Raw genomic sequence first — 14546 nt, forward strand, 5'->3', positions numbered from 1 at the left:
TAGGTTAACTGGACTCCGGCGGCCAAACCTCCGGATCCCGGGGGCGGCAGGCCGGCCCGTAGCAGATCCCGGATCTAGGATTTCCCGGGCCGGACCGGAATCAGGATCGGCCCTGCCCCAAACCCGGTCTGTGAGGAACTCCCGAACTTGGATTAGGAAATCCCGGAACCCGGATCAACAAACCCCAGAACCCGGAATTTAGATCGGAAAGTCCCGGAGCGCGGATCGCGGAGCGGATTCGGCGCGAAGCCCGGAGTCCGGATCGCTGTACCGCCGGACGGGACGGAGTGATGTCGGGCCGTGGCGCGGGCGGGTTCCCGCTGCCCCCGCTGAGCCCGGGCGGCGGTGCAGTTGCCGCGGCTCTGGGAGCGCCACCTCCGCCAGCGGGACCCGGCATGCTGCCCGGACAGGCGCTCAGGGGGCCGGGGCCGGCTGGAGGCGTGGGGGGCCCCGGGGCCGCCGCCTTCCGCCCCATGGGCCCCGCGGGCCCAGCGGCGCAGTACCAGGTGAGGAGGACGGAGGGGCGGGCGGCGCCGCGAGCACGCGGGTGGCAGGGAGGGTGTTGGGGCAGCCTCCTGGGCCGAAGGCACAGGGACCCTCGGAATCGGCTAAGTGGCGGTGGGCTTAGGTGACAGGGTTGGGAGGGTCTGGGGGCTTCCTTAGAACAGGATTTGAGTACCTGAGAGATGGAGGAGCTGTGGGAGCCAGTAAGTTGTGGGCGGATGGGCTGAGAAATAGTGTAGATCTTGGGGTAGGGGTTCCTGGGAAGTGATCAGAAAGTTTAGAAAAAGGGCCCTCACTGCGAAAGCAGGGTTACCCTGAGTTGGCCTTGGCCCCACTCTCAGTCTGCTCTGTTGTTTCTGGTTGGGAACTGGCAGAGTTCTAGCATGTCTGAGATGGCTCCCAGCTGCTGAGGAGGAGGAAGGGCCTGACTTCCCACGCAGGGGAGGCCTGAGACAGGGCAAGGGGATTCCAGCCTGTGCAGTGGAGTCCTTGCAAGGGATGACTCTGAGTTACACCAGAGACAGCGGTGGCCAGGCCTGAAGAAGGACACAGCCCGGCCCATTCTGGGCAGACTCTCTTTCTGGCTTTCTGTCTGGTGTCTCAGTGTCCAGGAGTTGATTAGTTTGGAGGGGCAGAGAGCCTCCACTGAGTCCTGCTGCTCAGGAGCTGGAGGTGCCTGTAAGAGTTGCTTCAAAGGGTTCTGTCCTGATCCCTTTGGGGTTTGGCTTCTAAGAGGGCTTCTCAGGTTGCAGCTTCAAAGGCCATTGAGAGTCAGAGACTTTGTGCCTGAGTGAGGAACTCAGGCTGACTCTGCTGGTGGGGTTCACCAGTCTCCCAGTCCATTGTTTCTGGTTGTCCCAGAATACCTGGGAATTGTGCCCATCCTTTATCCTATCCTCTCTCCACTTTTATTTAGCCTTTAGGTTCTAGCCGTGCCACATCCCAACCCCTGTGCCCAGCATTTGGCACTGACTTCTAGCAAGTTTGAGGGAAGGAAGGAAGCTGAGGCTTCCTCTGTTCTCTCTTTATGCCTCCAAGTAGAGGTCCTAGAAATGGATCCTCATAGAACTGGGTATGCATGTCTCCCAGGAGCCCTGAGCCCTCACTTTAGTCTAAAGAGGTGCTTAACTTGGAACTGATTTTTTCCCCTCCTGCTACTCATTCTCTCCTCTCTCTAAAAAAAAAGGGTTGTGTGTGTGTCTGGGTATTGACAGAGACAGACCTGGTCTGGACTCCAGCTCGGGTCTGTCTTATCTTGCTCTCCCCCTTGGGGATTCATGGGCCCAAGGTGTCGCTGAGGGATGCCTGCATCAGTCATCCCAGCCCTGGGGCCAGCTAGCTGAGACCTGGCCTGGGAGCCCTCCTGTGGGCCTTTGGCCTGGGAAGGATCAAAGGAATGATAGGAGCCTCTCAGTTTCCTCTGCTTGCATCCCATGGAGAATGTGCCTTGGGGAAAGCCCCTGGGAGGATGGCTTCCACCACAACTTGTAGGGAGGGAGTGGTCTTGGGCCAGTGACAAGGCTGAGCAGGCTGGCAGGGTATCCCCCAGCTACTGGGGGTGGGGGCTCCTGGGGGTGGGGACCTTGAGGCAGGCACTGAGCCTCTGCTTCCCTGGCCTCCCCTCCTCTTCCAGGGAGAGGCAGTAGAGGTGGATAAGGAGAGAGGCTCTCTCTGCCTGAGTTCAAGGAGGATCGTGTTTGGCCTCTTACCAAGTCCAGCTGTGTCCTCGAGAAGAAGGGACTTGACATCTGAGGAGCACGGGGGTTCCTGTCTGCATGAGATGAGCTAGAAAAGAAAGGATTTCAGGACCCATTTGAGCAATAGGGGAGCCTGTTGAAAGAAGGGAAGTGATGACCCATCTTCCTCCAGACAGTGGCTCTAGCTATGGATCACAGTCAAGCTCACAGCTGAGGAGCTTAAAGAAAACAACAACAAAAAACACAGGTTGCTGGGTTCACTCCAGAGAGTTTAAATTATTTTTTACTTGGGGAGGGGTATGTTCTCTTCTAGGCCCTTAGGCCCAGCCACCAGGATCACCAGGGCCACCAACTTTGAGGTAGGGCCGAACATGCTCTCTGGAGGCCCAACCTCCTGCTCCTGGGTGGTAGAGGTAAAGCTTAGGATGTGGGTTGGTGCTAGGCTACAGGGTGAGGAGTTCACTGTGGGCTTCTGGGGTGCAGGGCACTGAGCCAGGCCTTCCTAGCCCTGCTGCAGGTGGGGAGTTAGGGAGCCTGAGAGTTCTGGGTTGCATTCTTTTTCCTTTTTTATAATCCTTGGATTGTTTTTGGAAGAGGAAGAGTTACTGGTAGAGCTTGGCAGGGCCAAGCTGGGACTTCATGAACTAAAAGCAGCCTTCCCCTGGGCCCCTTCCCCCTCTTGGAGGAAGCCAGGGGCCCTGGGTGCGCTGGGGGCTCTGCGCCTGGGAAGACTGGAGCAGATGTCTGGGAGGGGCCTATTCCAGGCCAGCCTGTGCCGCCTTGTCTTGGGACTTCCTGTTACATGAGCACCTGCCCAGGAGGTCGGTTGCTGCAGAGGTTTTGTGGACAGCCCAGTGAGTAGCTTCTTGGGGACCACAGGACCCTAGCTCACACTCTGCGGGTTTCATTTCCTCAGTTGTTCCTCCTCTTCGGATCAGGCACTGGATGGGAAAAACTCACATCTGGGATATCTGGGGGCTGGGTTTACAGCTGTGGCCACACTGACTTTTTTCCTGTAATCTCTGGCCATGGCTCATTAAGGCAGAGAAACGGCTGTCTTTTGCCTTTCAACAGCTCAGATGGATCTCTCCCTGATGAGGAGAGACTTATGGCAGGAATCCTGAGGTCCCAGAGCATGCCCCCCCCCCATTTAACTCTTCATTCTCCCAAATGCTTTCTTCCCACCCTACTCTTCCTTTTTCTTCCCCATGCTTTTGGGTCATATTTCTCTCCATCTCTGCATCTGGTCAAGAATCTGACCCTCTGTGGTGAGAACATGGGTTTCGTGCTAGATGAAGAGATGGGGGAAGAATTTCATCTCCATGATGCTGGGGCTGGGGTCCTTTGATTTGGTGTGAGTCCCCACCCTCCTGGCTTGGTTGACTGGTTGTGCCGGTTGCATAATCTGGGCCCTGGGGCCAACCCTGTGAAGCTGCCAGGGACAGTGTGTGTGAGGCAGAGCTGCCAAACGAGCCTTGCAGACAGCAGCCATGGTGAAGGGGATGTGGTGGGGGCAGCGGCAGTTACTCCCAGGTAGACTCCACAGATGTTGGGAAGCTGGACCTCTGTGGGAAATCCTGTAGGCTTCTAAAGAAGCCATTTCTGTCACCCAGATTCCTCAGCTGACCCTGTGACTCTGATCCTTGAATCCCAGGATAATCTTATCTCAATTCTCCAGTTTGGGATTGCAAGGGCTGAATTGAGCCAGGTGGTGTGTGGACCGTAGGCAGAGTCCAGGTGTCAGCTGCTCTGTCTCCCATAAGCCACCCAGGAGTCACTGCTTCCCTTTTGGGATCTTCTGGTATAGGGGGTTGGGGGCTGGGCAGTAGGGAGGTGAGAGAAGGGTCCAGTTCTGGGTTGTAAGTAGGGGCCATCTGGTGACCAGATGGTCTCCATACTGTGCCTGTGGCCACCCCCACCAGTTGAGACATGTCCAAGCCATCTTGTTGCAGCTTGCTTACCTGGGGTGCCGCTGCCTGATGGGCTTGCCAGCCAATTGCACTTCTTTCTCCCCTCAGTCACACCACCAGGCTGGCAATAGGGGGTGGGTGTAAGGGCTCTGCCCGGTTAGCCTGCTCAGATCACACACTACACCCCACTGCTTGGCTGTGACTGCCCCTTCCCCCCCAACCCCTGCCTCCCGTGCTGTGCTTCTCCATCGTAGAAGGATGGGAGTGCTTGGTGGGACCATCTGAGGGCCTCAGGAGTGCCTTGAAGCAGGCTGGTCCCAGAGAGCAGGGGCATAGCCTGCTGGGGCTGGAAGGTGGCAGTGGGCCCTGAAAACTCCCCCAGGCCTTTCCCTCTGCAGGCTGGATTCTCCTCCCACCCCCCGGGCTCTGCAGGCCTCATTCGCTGGCACATCTGCCAGGGAGGTTGAAGGGGGCGGGGCAGGTGTGGTTTACACTTCTGCTCTCAGGCGCCTGCTTCCCTTTGTTCCTGGCACTCCAGCCTGGCCTCTGCAGTGTGCTGCTCAGAGCTGGACCTGGCCGAAGACAGGGATGGAGGGGATGGGCTATGTGTCTCATAGGGCCCTGCCATTGACCTGTGCACCCCCGTTTGCTCACTTCCCCCAGCGGCCTGGCATGTCACCAGGGAGCCGGATGCCCATGGCTGGCTTGCAGGTGGGACCCCCCGCGGGTTCCCCATTTGGCACAGCTACTCCACTTAGGCCTGGCATGCCACCCACCATGATGGACCCATTCCGAAAACGCCTGCTTGTGCCCCAGGCCCAGCCCCCGATGCCCGCCCAGCGCCGGGGGTAAGCCTGTCCTATTTCTCCCACCCTACCTAGCACAGCTCTAGTGGTAACAGGGGGCTTCCTTCTGTCCTAAGAGCTGCAGTGATTGAGGAAGACTCCTTGTTTTCTTGGGGCAGGTCCTGGAACTGGCGGGATGTGGGGGAGGGGGTCCTGTGGACCATTGAGTTCTTAAGTGGGTTTCTGTCCTCCCCAGGTTAAAGAGGAGGAAGATGGCAGATAAGGTTCTACCTCAGCGAGTGAGTATGTTGGGAGGGGCCTAGGAGGCCCACCCAAGGGCTGGCTGGCTGTGGATGGAGTCAGTCTTCCCCAGCCCTGCGATGGGGAAGGGAGGGAGGCAAGGCCCAGGGCTGCAGCTGAAACAAGCTGGTGAATTCCTTCTCCCTTCCTCCAGATTCGGGAGCTTGTCCCAGAGTCTCAGGCTTACATGGATCTCTTGGCTTTTGAGCGGAAGCTGGACCAGACCATTGCTCGCAAGCGGATGGAGATCCAGGAGGCCATCAAAAAGCCTCTGACGGTGTGTGCAGCCCTGGCTACTCCCTGGCCTTCCCAAGCTCTCTGCCTCTCCTTGACCTGGTTTTCCAGGGGCCAAGCGAGGGTCTGCGGTGGGTAGAGCAGTTGTTGTCACACAGCAGATGCAGCCCTTAGTGGAGCATGAACTCAGTTTATGTAGTAGAACCGGCATGTTTTTGATGAAATATAAAATAGTAGAAATTATAATAATTCTTCACAGTAAAGTATGTAGCATAATAGTAAAGGTATTATTTCGTAACATTTTTGTTTCAGATGTTGATATAGATGTGTGTGGATCCTGGGTCATGATTTAAAATGTAAATCATGTTGATTGTGGTCAGAAGTTTGAAAGGCAAGACTAGAGGGTAGATTAGGGTAATTCTTGTCTTCTTACCCATCCCTAGAGCAGCTTTTTTTTCCCTTTTTCTTTTTTTAAAATGATAATCTAGAATAGTCCCCTTAATAGTGAAGGCTTTCTAGGAGATGAAAATATTTTGGGGCCATGATGGGTGTTTGAGTTTCATTTAAAATATGAACCAGAGCTCTAGCCAGTTTGGCTCAGTGGTTAGAGCGTCAGCCTGTGGACTGAAGGGTCCCTGGTTTGGGATTCCAGCCAAGGGCATGTACCTCAGTTGCAGGCTTGATCCCCAGCCCCGGTTGGGGCATGTGCAGGAGGCAACCAGTCAATGTGTCTCTTTCACATCGATGTTTCTATCTCCCTCCTTTCCACTCTCTCTGAAAAAATAAAATAGAATAAAAAAAAAAATAAAAAAAAATATGAGCCAGAGGCTTCTGATTTGCCTGATAGCACCCTGTGTGTCACACCACTGGTCCCACCGTACTGGAACTGTGGGTAGTGCATCCGTGTCTCCCCCACCCCCATAGAATTGTGAGCTCCTTGAAGGCCAAGACTGGATTTCCTACTTCCCATTCCCAGTGCCTAACAAGGTGCTGGCCCACAGCTGCCACTCAGTATTGATGTTGAATAAGTTCAGATGGGAAGATTGGGTAGCACTGTTTTCTAACATGTTGGTCCACCTCTAGCTGGCTGTCTTTTTCTCTTCAGCAAAAAAGAAAGCTGCGGATCTATATTTCCAATACGTTCAGTCCCAGCAAGGCAGAAGGTGACAGTGCAGGAACCGCAGGGACCCCCGGGGCAACCCCATCAGGGGACAAGGTGGCTTCCTGGGAACTCCGAGTGGAGGGAAAACTCCTGGATGATGTAAGTTGGGGAAGGAGGTGTCTGGAGAGGCCGTGGCCTGTGTGGACTTAAAGACTGGGGCCAGACATCTGGGTACTTCTGGGGAGTCCTATCTGAGGGAGAGGGCAGTGCTTGTGGTGCAGCTTTGCACAGGGCCATGCCAGTCAGAGGTTGGAGATTTGTATGGTTATTACAACAGTTCTCCTGCAGGTGGCAGTAAAGTGTCTTGAGGAAGGGGTTCCCCCTTTTAATTCACAAACCTTTGTTGGCTAACAGTGGGGCTGCATAGAGTCCTTTTCATACCTTCAGTCTCACTTTCCCCTGCTTCCTTCAGGGCCCAAGAATCCTCAGTACCCTGAACTTCAAGGCTGAAACAATATTCCTCTTTTGGGGCCTAGCGTAGCTTAGCTTTGAGAGCTCAGCAGCACTCCCATCTCACCCCTTTCCGCCCCCAGCCAAGCAAACAGAAGAGGAAGTTCTCTTCATTCTTTAAGAGCCTCGTCATTGAGCTAGACAAGGAACTGTACGGGCCTGACAACCACCTGGTGGAGGTAAGAGTGGACCTGGGGCAGGGAGCAATGCTGAAGTGCCAGGTGGACAGAGAAATGGCCTCGGTCCCTTTAGAGGGCCGGTATGTATGTTCATTCCCACCCCCTTGGTGATGAACTATGCTCCCCTCCTCCCTGCCAGTGGCATCGGATGCCCACCACCCAGGAGACTGATGGCTTCCAGGTGAAACGGCCTGGAGACCTCAATGTCAAGTGCACCCTCCTGCTCATGCTGGATCATCAGGTGACAAATGCCCTGGGGCACCACATCTGGGGAACAGGGGCAGGTTCTTATTGTAAACCCTTCCAGCTCTCGGGCCCTGTTCTTTGGCTTTTTCACAAGAACCCCTCCTCTGACTCCCTTCTGTCCATCCCCAGCCTCCCCAGTACAAGTTGGATCCCCGACTGGCAAGGCTGCTGGGAGTGCACACACAGACGAGGGCTGCCATCATGCAGGCCCTGTGGCTTTACATCAAACACAACCAGCTACAGGACGGGCACGAGCGCGAGTACATCAACTGCAACCGTTACTTCCGCCAGGTTAGCTGGGTCCCTGTGCCGCCTCTGGTCTCACAGCGCCTGCCTTGCCTGCTGCCCCAGAGCCCCACTGGGCTAGCTCTTGGCCGCATTCTTCACACTGACCCTGGGATGACCCACTCCCTCCTGTACCCTGAAAAGCACCTTTGGTTCTCTCTCCAGATCTTCAGTTGTGGTCGACTCCGTTTCTCCGAGATTCCCATGAAGCTGGCTGGGTTGCTGCAGCATCCAGACCCCATTGTCATCAACCATGTCATTAGGTAAGTGGGAAGAGGGCAATGGGAAGGCTCTTCAAAGAGTTTACCTTTGGATTGATCGAAAGCCATAGAGAAGCAGCATGTCTGGTTTCTTGCTCCCCAAGTATGTGCAGGCATGGCCCAGGTGGGTGGGATGGATACCTCTGTGTACTCACCCTTCCCCTCGTGTGTGCTGCCTATAGCGTGGACCCTAACGACCAGAAGAAGACAGCCTGTTATGACATTGATGTGGAGGTGGACGACCCACTTAAGGCCCAGATGAGCAATTTTCTGGCCTCCACCACCAATCAGCAGGAGATTGCCTCTCTTGATGTCAAGGTGGGCCCTCTGCCTCCCCAACCTCCTCTGGGGCCCAAGATGGGGGTAGGCAGGCTCTATTGGGCATTTCTGTACAGGTAGCACCTTGGGATGGCAATTCCGTCCAAGTCCTTTGGGGTTAGGTCTGGAAACAGACCCCCTAGAGGTGGGGGCCAGTCTGACACATGTATGTACCCCTTCCCCCAGATCCATGAGACCATCGAGTCCATCAACCAGCTGAAGACCCAGAGGGATTTCATGCTCAGCTTTAGCACTGACCCCCAGGACTTCATCCAGGAATGGCTCCGTTCCCAGCGCCGAGACCTCAAGGTGTGGTCCTCTTTCCTGGGGTTGAGACCATGTTAACCTCTGGGTGGTTTTACCCCCATCACTATTCTGGTTCCAGGGGCATATTGGCTCAGGGGTGGGAATTATGCCACATTTTCCTCCTGGCTCTTTACAGATCATCACTGATGTAATTGGGAATCCTGAGGAGGAGAGACGAGCTGCTTTCTACCACCAGCCTTGGGCCCAGGAAGCAGTGGGGAGGCACATCTTTGCCAAGGTGAGATGCTTGCTGCCCTGTTTGCCCTCTTGTGGTGTGAGCAGCAGAGGCTTCAGCTATTGGTCCTACTGGTGTCTCTTCTCCAGGTGCAGCAGCGAAGGCAGGAACTGGAACAGGTGCTGGGAATTCGCCTGACCTAACTGCTCAGGGATCCCTTCCTTTCTTCCTAGCCCTGGAACCATCCATCCCCTCCTCAGCCTGGGACCACCATCTGAGGCTACAGACACATAGGATAGGAGGGGGGTGAGAGGTGTCTCCTGTCACCCTCTGCTTCCCAGCTTTAGTTTCATAAATTAGCTATAGGATTCCTTATTGCTTGGTCCCCAAAGCCTTATTACTTACTTTATGCATTGGCTTTAATTGGGTTCACAACGGATGCCTCTGCCTCCTGCAGGAAGGCCCAAGTAGGACTACTGGGGGCCTTGCTTTGACATTGTAAGGGAGAAGGTTCAGAACCAAAGGCCACTGGCTTTGCTTGTTTACAGACTCCCCCTTAGGGCAAGTGCCCTGGCTGGCTCTGGGGAGCTGGGCAAGGAAGAGGGGCACAGCTCACACTCTTCCTAGCCCTCCTAAACCAAAGTTCTTTGCCATTCCTACCAGCCCAGCCTTGCTGCTGGTTTTTTCCTTTCCTTTGGGTATTTGCACTATTTGGGGAGCAGGTTCTTCTAATGTGGGAGCCACTTTTTTTGTACAGGGGATAAGCTGGGGTTTTTCAGGGAGCCCTATATGGTGCATCCTCCCTTATTTTCTTTCCTCAATCTATGCAAGCGGCTCTGGCCGCCATCATCTCCTGGGATGCCAGAGGGCTGCCACACCAGCTCTTGGGCCCAGGGCTGTAAAGCCTCCTAGAGGAAGGGGACGCTCGAGTTCTCTGGCATGGCCTGAGGTGGGTGTGTGTGCTTGGGGTGGGGAGAACTCATTGCCATTTGGAGCTTGGTAAGGAGGGTGGGCCTAGGGCTTGGAAAATGCCACTTTTGGCAGGTTTGGAAATTTCCAAATAAATCCTTGTTTATTGGTGGTACCCAGACCTGGTCACTGAATAGTGCGGCCGCTCATGAACAGACTGAAGTCCTACAGGGCTCGTCCTGCAGAGCTTTATTTGAGGGATCCACATAAGGAACACAACCTCACTTCCATAGCTTCTTGATGGACATGTTTTTCTCACTATCCTTCTGCATGACCTACAGAGAGAGAAAACATTAAGTTACAAACTGGGTGAACACAGGACCTATCCCCACTGCTCTAGAACTACCGTCAGCAAAGGCAGAAAAGATGGAGACCTGTACCTTGGCTACTGCCATCTCAAAATCCTCCTGGGTGACGTGGACTCGCCGCTCCCGCAGAGCATACATGCCGGCTTCGGTGCACACACCCTGAGCAGGGAGAGGAAGACAGGCTGTTGCTGTGCCCTTGAACCCAGAGCTTCCTGCCTCTGCCCCCTTTTCCTTGGGCACTCCGATTACCTTCACTTCAGCCCCTGATGCTCCTGGCATGAGCTCAGCAATTTTTCTCAGGTTGATCCCCCGGGTCAGGTTCATTTTTCGAGAATGGATCTTCAAAATGTCCAGTCGAGCCTAGAAATGAGAAGAAAAGCCTGAGCCCCACTGCCTACACCCACAGCCAGAGCCACTCCCATCACTGCCCATCACAAACCTCCTCATTAGGGGGTGGGAATTCAATTTTTCTGTCGATGCGCCCTGGGCGAAGCAAAGCTGAGTCCAGGATATCAATCCTATTAGTAGCCATGATAACCTGAGTGGAGAAGGGATGTGGCATCAGGTAGGCCCCTCCCCAGGCTACACCTCACCCAGGGCCTTCCCTTGGCTCATTCCACAGCAAACACCATCTTACCTTGATATTCTTGGTGGCCTCAAAGCCATCCAGCTGGTTGAGAAGCTCCAGCATGGTGCGCTGCACCTCACTGTCGCCTCCAGAACCCCCCTCCAGCCGTGAGGAGCCAATAGAGTCGATTTCGTCCATGAAGATGATAGATGGAGCGTGTTCTCGTGCCATGACAAACAGCTCCCTCACCATTCTTGCCCCTGTGCCAAGGACAAGCTGGCATTAGGAGCTGATGAGTTCCCTACCCTCACCTCTACCCCCTCAGTTTTGCTTGGTTTTCATTTTTTAGCCACAGTTACCTTCCCCGATGAACTTCTGTACCAATTCAGAGCCAGAGACACGAATAAAGGTACAGTCTGTATGATGAGCCACAGCGCGGGCCAATAGTGTCTTCCCAGTGCCTGGGGGTCCATACAGCAGAACTCCCTAGAGAGAAACAGCAGGATTCAGGGCAGAAGGCCAGCCCCACGTCTCATTCAGTGAACATTTACTGAGTGCTTACTCTGTGCCAGATCCCATACTAGATGCTTAGGCATAGAAAAGAATGAACATCAGTGTTCCTTCTGGAGCTTGTATCCAAATTGCCTCAGTGCCCTGGTAGCATCTCTCCCCCAAGCCCTCTTCAGTGGGGAGGGACAAGCTGGCCACCAAGTCACCAACCTCACCTAGGGAGACCCATAAGTCCTAGAATAATGTGACAGAATGAGTCTTTGAAAGGCTACACACAAAGGAGAACAAGCTGGCCCTCCCTAATCCCTGCACTCAGTTTGGCCTCAGACAGGAGACACAGCATGGCCCTCCCACAGAAGCCCTGCTTCTCACCTTGGGCTGTGCAATGCCCAGTGCTTCAAAGAGTTCAGGATGCTTAACAGGCAGCTCAATGACTTCTTTGATCTCCTTGATCTGCTTGTCCAGTCCACCAATCATCTCATAAGTTGAGTCTGGCACCTTCTCCACCATCATCAGTGACACCAGAGGGTCTACCTTGTTGGGCAGGATCTTGTGCAGAGTGTAGCTGTCATTTCTTAGAGCCACTCGGCAATTGGGTGTCACCTGGGACAGGGGAGAGACTTTCAGGAAACCGCGTGGTGAAAACTGACCCCAAGCTCCCACCTCACCTGCTGCACTCACATCATTGATGTCGATGTTCTTGTCCACATCTACCACGAACTTGCCCTCAGGGTGTACCTAAAGAAAGGGGGTTCATGACTTTTTCTGACAGCCACCAAATCACCAACCTCACCCAGGGAGACCCGTAAGTCCTAGAAGAATGTGACAGAATGATGTCCTTGCAAGGCGACACACAAAGGTATGGGAATGCAGTGGATGGTCCCCGGGGTCATGCTACCTTTACCTTAACCAACACTTTCTTCTTATCCATGGCCCGAACTACTTCCCCCACATAGGAGCCCTGTTCCTGCAGCAGCTGTAGCTCCTCCCGCAACAGGCGAACTAGATGGGAAATAGACACAGTGGTAACCCAGCTTCTTTGGTGTTCTCTCTCCCACAACTCAATTCAACATACATGAACTAAGCATCATTTTGAAGTTTTGAAGGGAAAGCCACAAAAAGAAAGTAAAAAAATTCATGTCTTTAAGGGGGTTACAACGGGGCTTGGAAGAGATGTGCACGTGAACAACTATATACCAGTGTAAAGCATCACTGTGGACTGGGAGAAAACAAAAGCATCAATGTGAAGACAATTCAGGGAGATCTGAGCAGTCAGACCTCAGACCAACTGCCCACATGCAGCCCCCTCCCCTCCTGTCCCTTCCCCTCCTCGTCCCTCCCCCTTTTTTTTTTTAAGTTAATCCTCACCCAAGGGTATTTTTTCCCCACTGATTTTTAGAGAGTGGAAGGGGGGGTTAGAGGGGGAGAGAGAGAGACATGGACTTGCTGCCTCCCACACGCGCCCCAATCAGGCAAGGGATTGAACCTGCAACCAAGGCATGTGCCCTTGACTGGGAATTGAACTTGTGGCCCTTTGGTGCAGAGGCTGATGCTCTAACCAATGAGTGACACCAGCCAGGGCCGCCCCCTCACCTTTTGCATTAAGCTCATTCCTCTGTGCCTGCAGCCTCCGGAGATTTTGGCTCTTATCATTCACAATCAGCTATGGAGAACAAGAAATTTCAAAGGGCAGAAAACAGTAGGAGGTCAAGATCTTGGCCAAGACCCTCAGGCTCGTATGAACTGAGGGAAGAGCACAAGCAGCTGCATGTTGTTTCAGATTCTTCATTATGATCCTAATGACCCTGTCCTGTCCTCCGACAGTCCCTCTGGAGCTTAGGACAGCCATCAAAAAAGGCTACTTGTCTCTAAGGGAGAGACGTTACAGCTCATATAGTCAATTTCTTGCAGGGCAGCATATCAACATGCTAGAGTGGAAAGATCTTTGACTTGGAAGCTTAAGTTCTAGCCCTCCTGCCGCCAATTAACAGCTAGGTAAAACCATTTAAAAGGTCTAGTTCTATTACCAAACAGCAAGTGGGCATAGCATCACCTACACCTTGCCTCTTTTCAGGACTGTTGTGAGGAACAAATGAAATCACACATAAGTGCATTTCAAAAATGATAAGCCATATACAATATCTGCAAATATACATGGAGTTCAGAAATTTTCCCTATGGCTTCCCTCCATCCAATTTATATTAGTTATTTTCCTTACTTCTATCGTCTGTGGGTCGCCAATTCCTTCTCACTCAGCCCCATTGTCCAGACTCAATTTTGTGTTCCCTTGCACTCTGGGTCTGCCCAAACCCCTGTCTGATAAACCTGCGCTCCTGAGCCTGTGTCCTCCCTTTTATATGAAACCCGATCAGACTTCTTCCAAAAGAAAGAGCCCATTCTGTTTGACTCTTGAAGATGTGTAACAAACTATTACTTCTTCCACTGCGCTCCAGTGGAATTTTATGGATTCACAGAAATCGTCAATCCTTCATCCCCCTTCTAGCTCCCTCTGGACCGCGGGAGTCCGTCCTCACCTGGAGTTCTTCGATCTTGGACAGATAATACTGGCGCAGTCCACTGCCTGCCTTCCCCTCTTCCAGCTCCATCTGAAGACACAGTGCAATTGTTAAACAACAGGCTAAACATCCAAGGGAGCAAGCCACTTCCAGCTTGGATGGAGGTTTAAGATTTGGATTCTAATCCCTTACTGCACTTCAGAACACTCCACTTTCCCCTGACTAAACTGAGAATGCCGCCTACCTCATAAGATTCGGAATGACCAAGAGACGACATGCACCGGAGCACTTTGTACCGAGTCAGGCGCTATACAGGCCCGGGGTGTCACTACCACAGGACGAGCCAGGAGGAAGGACGGGTTTCCTGTGTCCCGCGACTCGCGGAGGAGCCCGTTCCCGCTCCCACCGCCCCTCTCACTCCGCCTCCACCGCGTCCTCCTCTCCCAGCCCAGCCCTGACCCACCGGGGGCTGAGCTGACACAGCAGATCCGGTCCCAGGTAGGGCCCAGTCTGGATTGGTCCACCCACCCCCAACCCACCCCTGACCCACCTCGGGGCATGCCTGCTCCGCACCAAGCCCCGGCCTCCGCCCGACCACCACTGCCGCCGCCGCCGCCGCCGCCGCTTCCGTACCTGCTCTGGTCCATCGACCGCCATTTTCCCCCGCAGCGAAGCCCGCCGGCCTCCTAGCAGCCTCGGCGCGCAGGCGCAGAAGCAGGGACTTGGAGCCCGATGACCCGGGCAGAGAAGAGTTCCGGGTCAGTGGGCGGGGTGTGCGTAGAGGTGATAACAAATAAAAGGGGCCGTGATGGGACCGAGGGTGGGGGGTGCTACGTGAGACCAGGAGCTTTGGGAGAGCACAGA

At 54.1% G+C, this 14546-nt stretch overlaps 2 protein-coding genes across 2 annotated transcripts; one reads left to right on the forward strand and one right to left on the reverse strand.

The window, feature by feature from the left end:
* The first annotated feature begins 135 nt into the window (after positions 1-135).
* SMARCD2 (SWI/SNF related BAF chromatin remodeling complex subunit D2) lies at positions 136-9899 on the forward strand. Its single transcript, XM_081162138.1, has 13 exons — positions 136-506; positions 4775-4959; positions 5153-5195; positions 5351-5473; positions 6536-6691; positions 7126-7221; positions 7361-7462; positions 7597-7758; positions 7918-8015; positions 8195-8330; positions 8517-8639; positions 8773-8874; positions 8961-9899. Exons 1-13 carry the CDS (start codon positions 291-293, stop codon positions 9012-9014), a joined length of 1596 nt encoding a protein of 531 aa, XP_081018264.1. The 5' UTR covers positions 136-290; the 3' UTR covers positions 9015-9899.
* A 30-nt stretch (positions 9900-9929) lies between these two features.
* Positions 9930-14465, reverse strand: PSMC5 (proteasome 26S subunit, ATPase 5). The gene is made up of 12 exons (XM_081162137.1): positions 14316-14465; positions 13701-13772; positions 12760-12829; positions 12071-12168; positions 11848-11904; positions 11539-11769; positions 11016-11142; positions 10726-10916; positions 10528-10626; positions 10338-10448; positions 10161-10247; positions 9930-10055 (listed from the first exon to the last, which is right to left on the reverse strand). The coding sequence occupies exons 1-12, from the start codon at positions 14337-14339 to the stop codon at positions 10002-10004; spliced, it is 1221 nt and encodes a 406-aa protein (XP_081018263.1). The 5' UTR covers positions 14340-14465; the 3' UTR covers positions 9930-10001.
* Between the last annotated feature and the right edge of the window lie 81 nt (positions 14466-14546).

The sequence above is a fragment of the Miniopterus schreibersii genome (genome assembly GCF_964146895.1).
Source record: "Miniopterus schreibersii genome assembly, chromosome: 16".
Classification (NCBI taxonomy): Eukaryota; Metazoa; Chordata; class Mammalia; order Chiroptera; family Miniopteridae; genus Miniopterus; species Miniopterus schreibersii.

Bases quoted from the DNA above. Each gene is read 5' to 3' on its own strand.
- SMARCD2 (XM_081162138.1), top strand. From the start codon at position 291: ATGTCGGGCCGTGGCGCGGGCGGGTTCCCGCTGCCCCCGCTGAGCCCG. The intron at 4,960-5,152 runs GTAAGCCTGTCC...TGTCCTCCCCAG, and splicing joins ATGCCCGCCCAGCGCCGGGG to GTTAAAGAGGAGGAAGATGG. The intron at 5,196-5,350 runs GTGAGTATGTTG...CCCTTCCTCCAG, and splicing joins ATAAGGTTCTACCTCAGCGA to ATTCGGGAGCTTGTCCCAGA.
- PSMC5 (XM_081162137.1), bottom strand. From the start codon at position 14,339: ATGGCGGTCGATGGACCAGAGCAG. The intron at 12,169-12,759 runs GTGAGGGGGCGG...TTTCCCATCTAG, and splicing joins GAATGAGCTTAATGCAAAAG to TTCGCCTGTTGCGGGAGGAG. The intron at 10,056-10,160 runs GTACAGGTCTCC...CTCTCTCTGTAG, and splicing joins TTGAGATGGCAGTAGCCAAG to GTCATGCAGAAGGATAGTGA.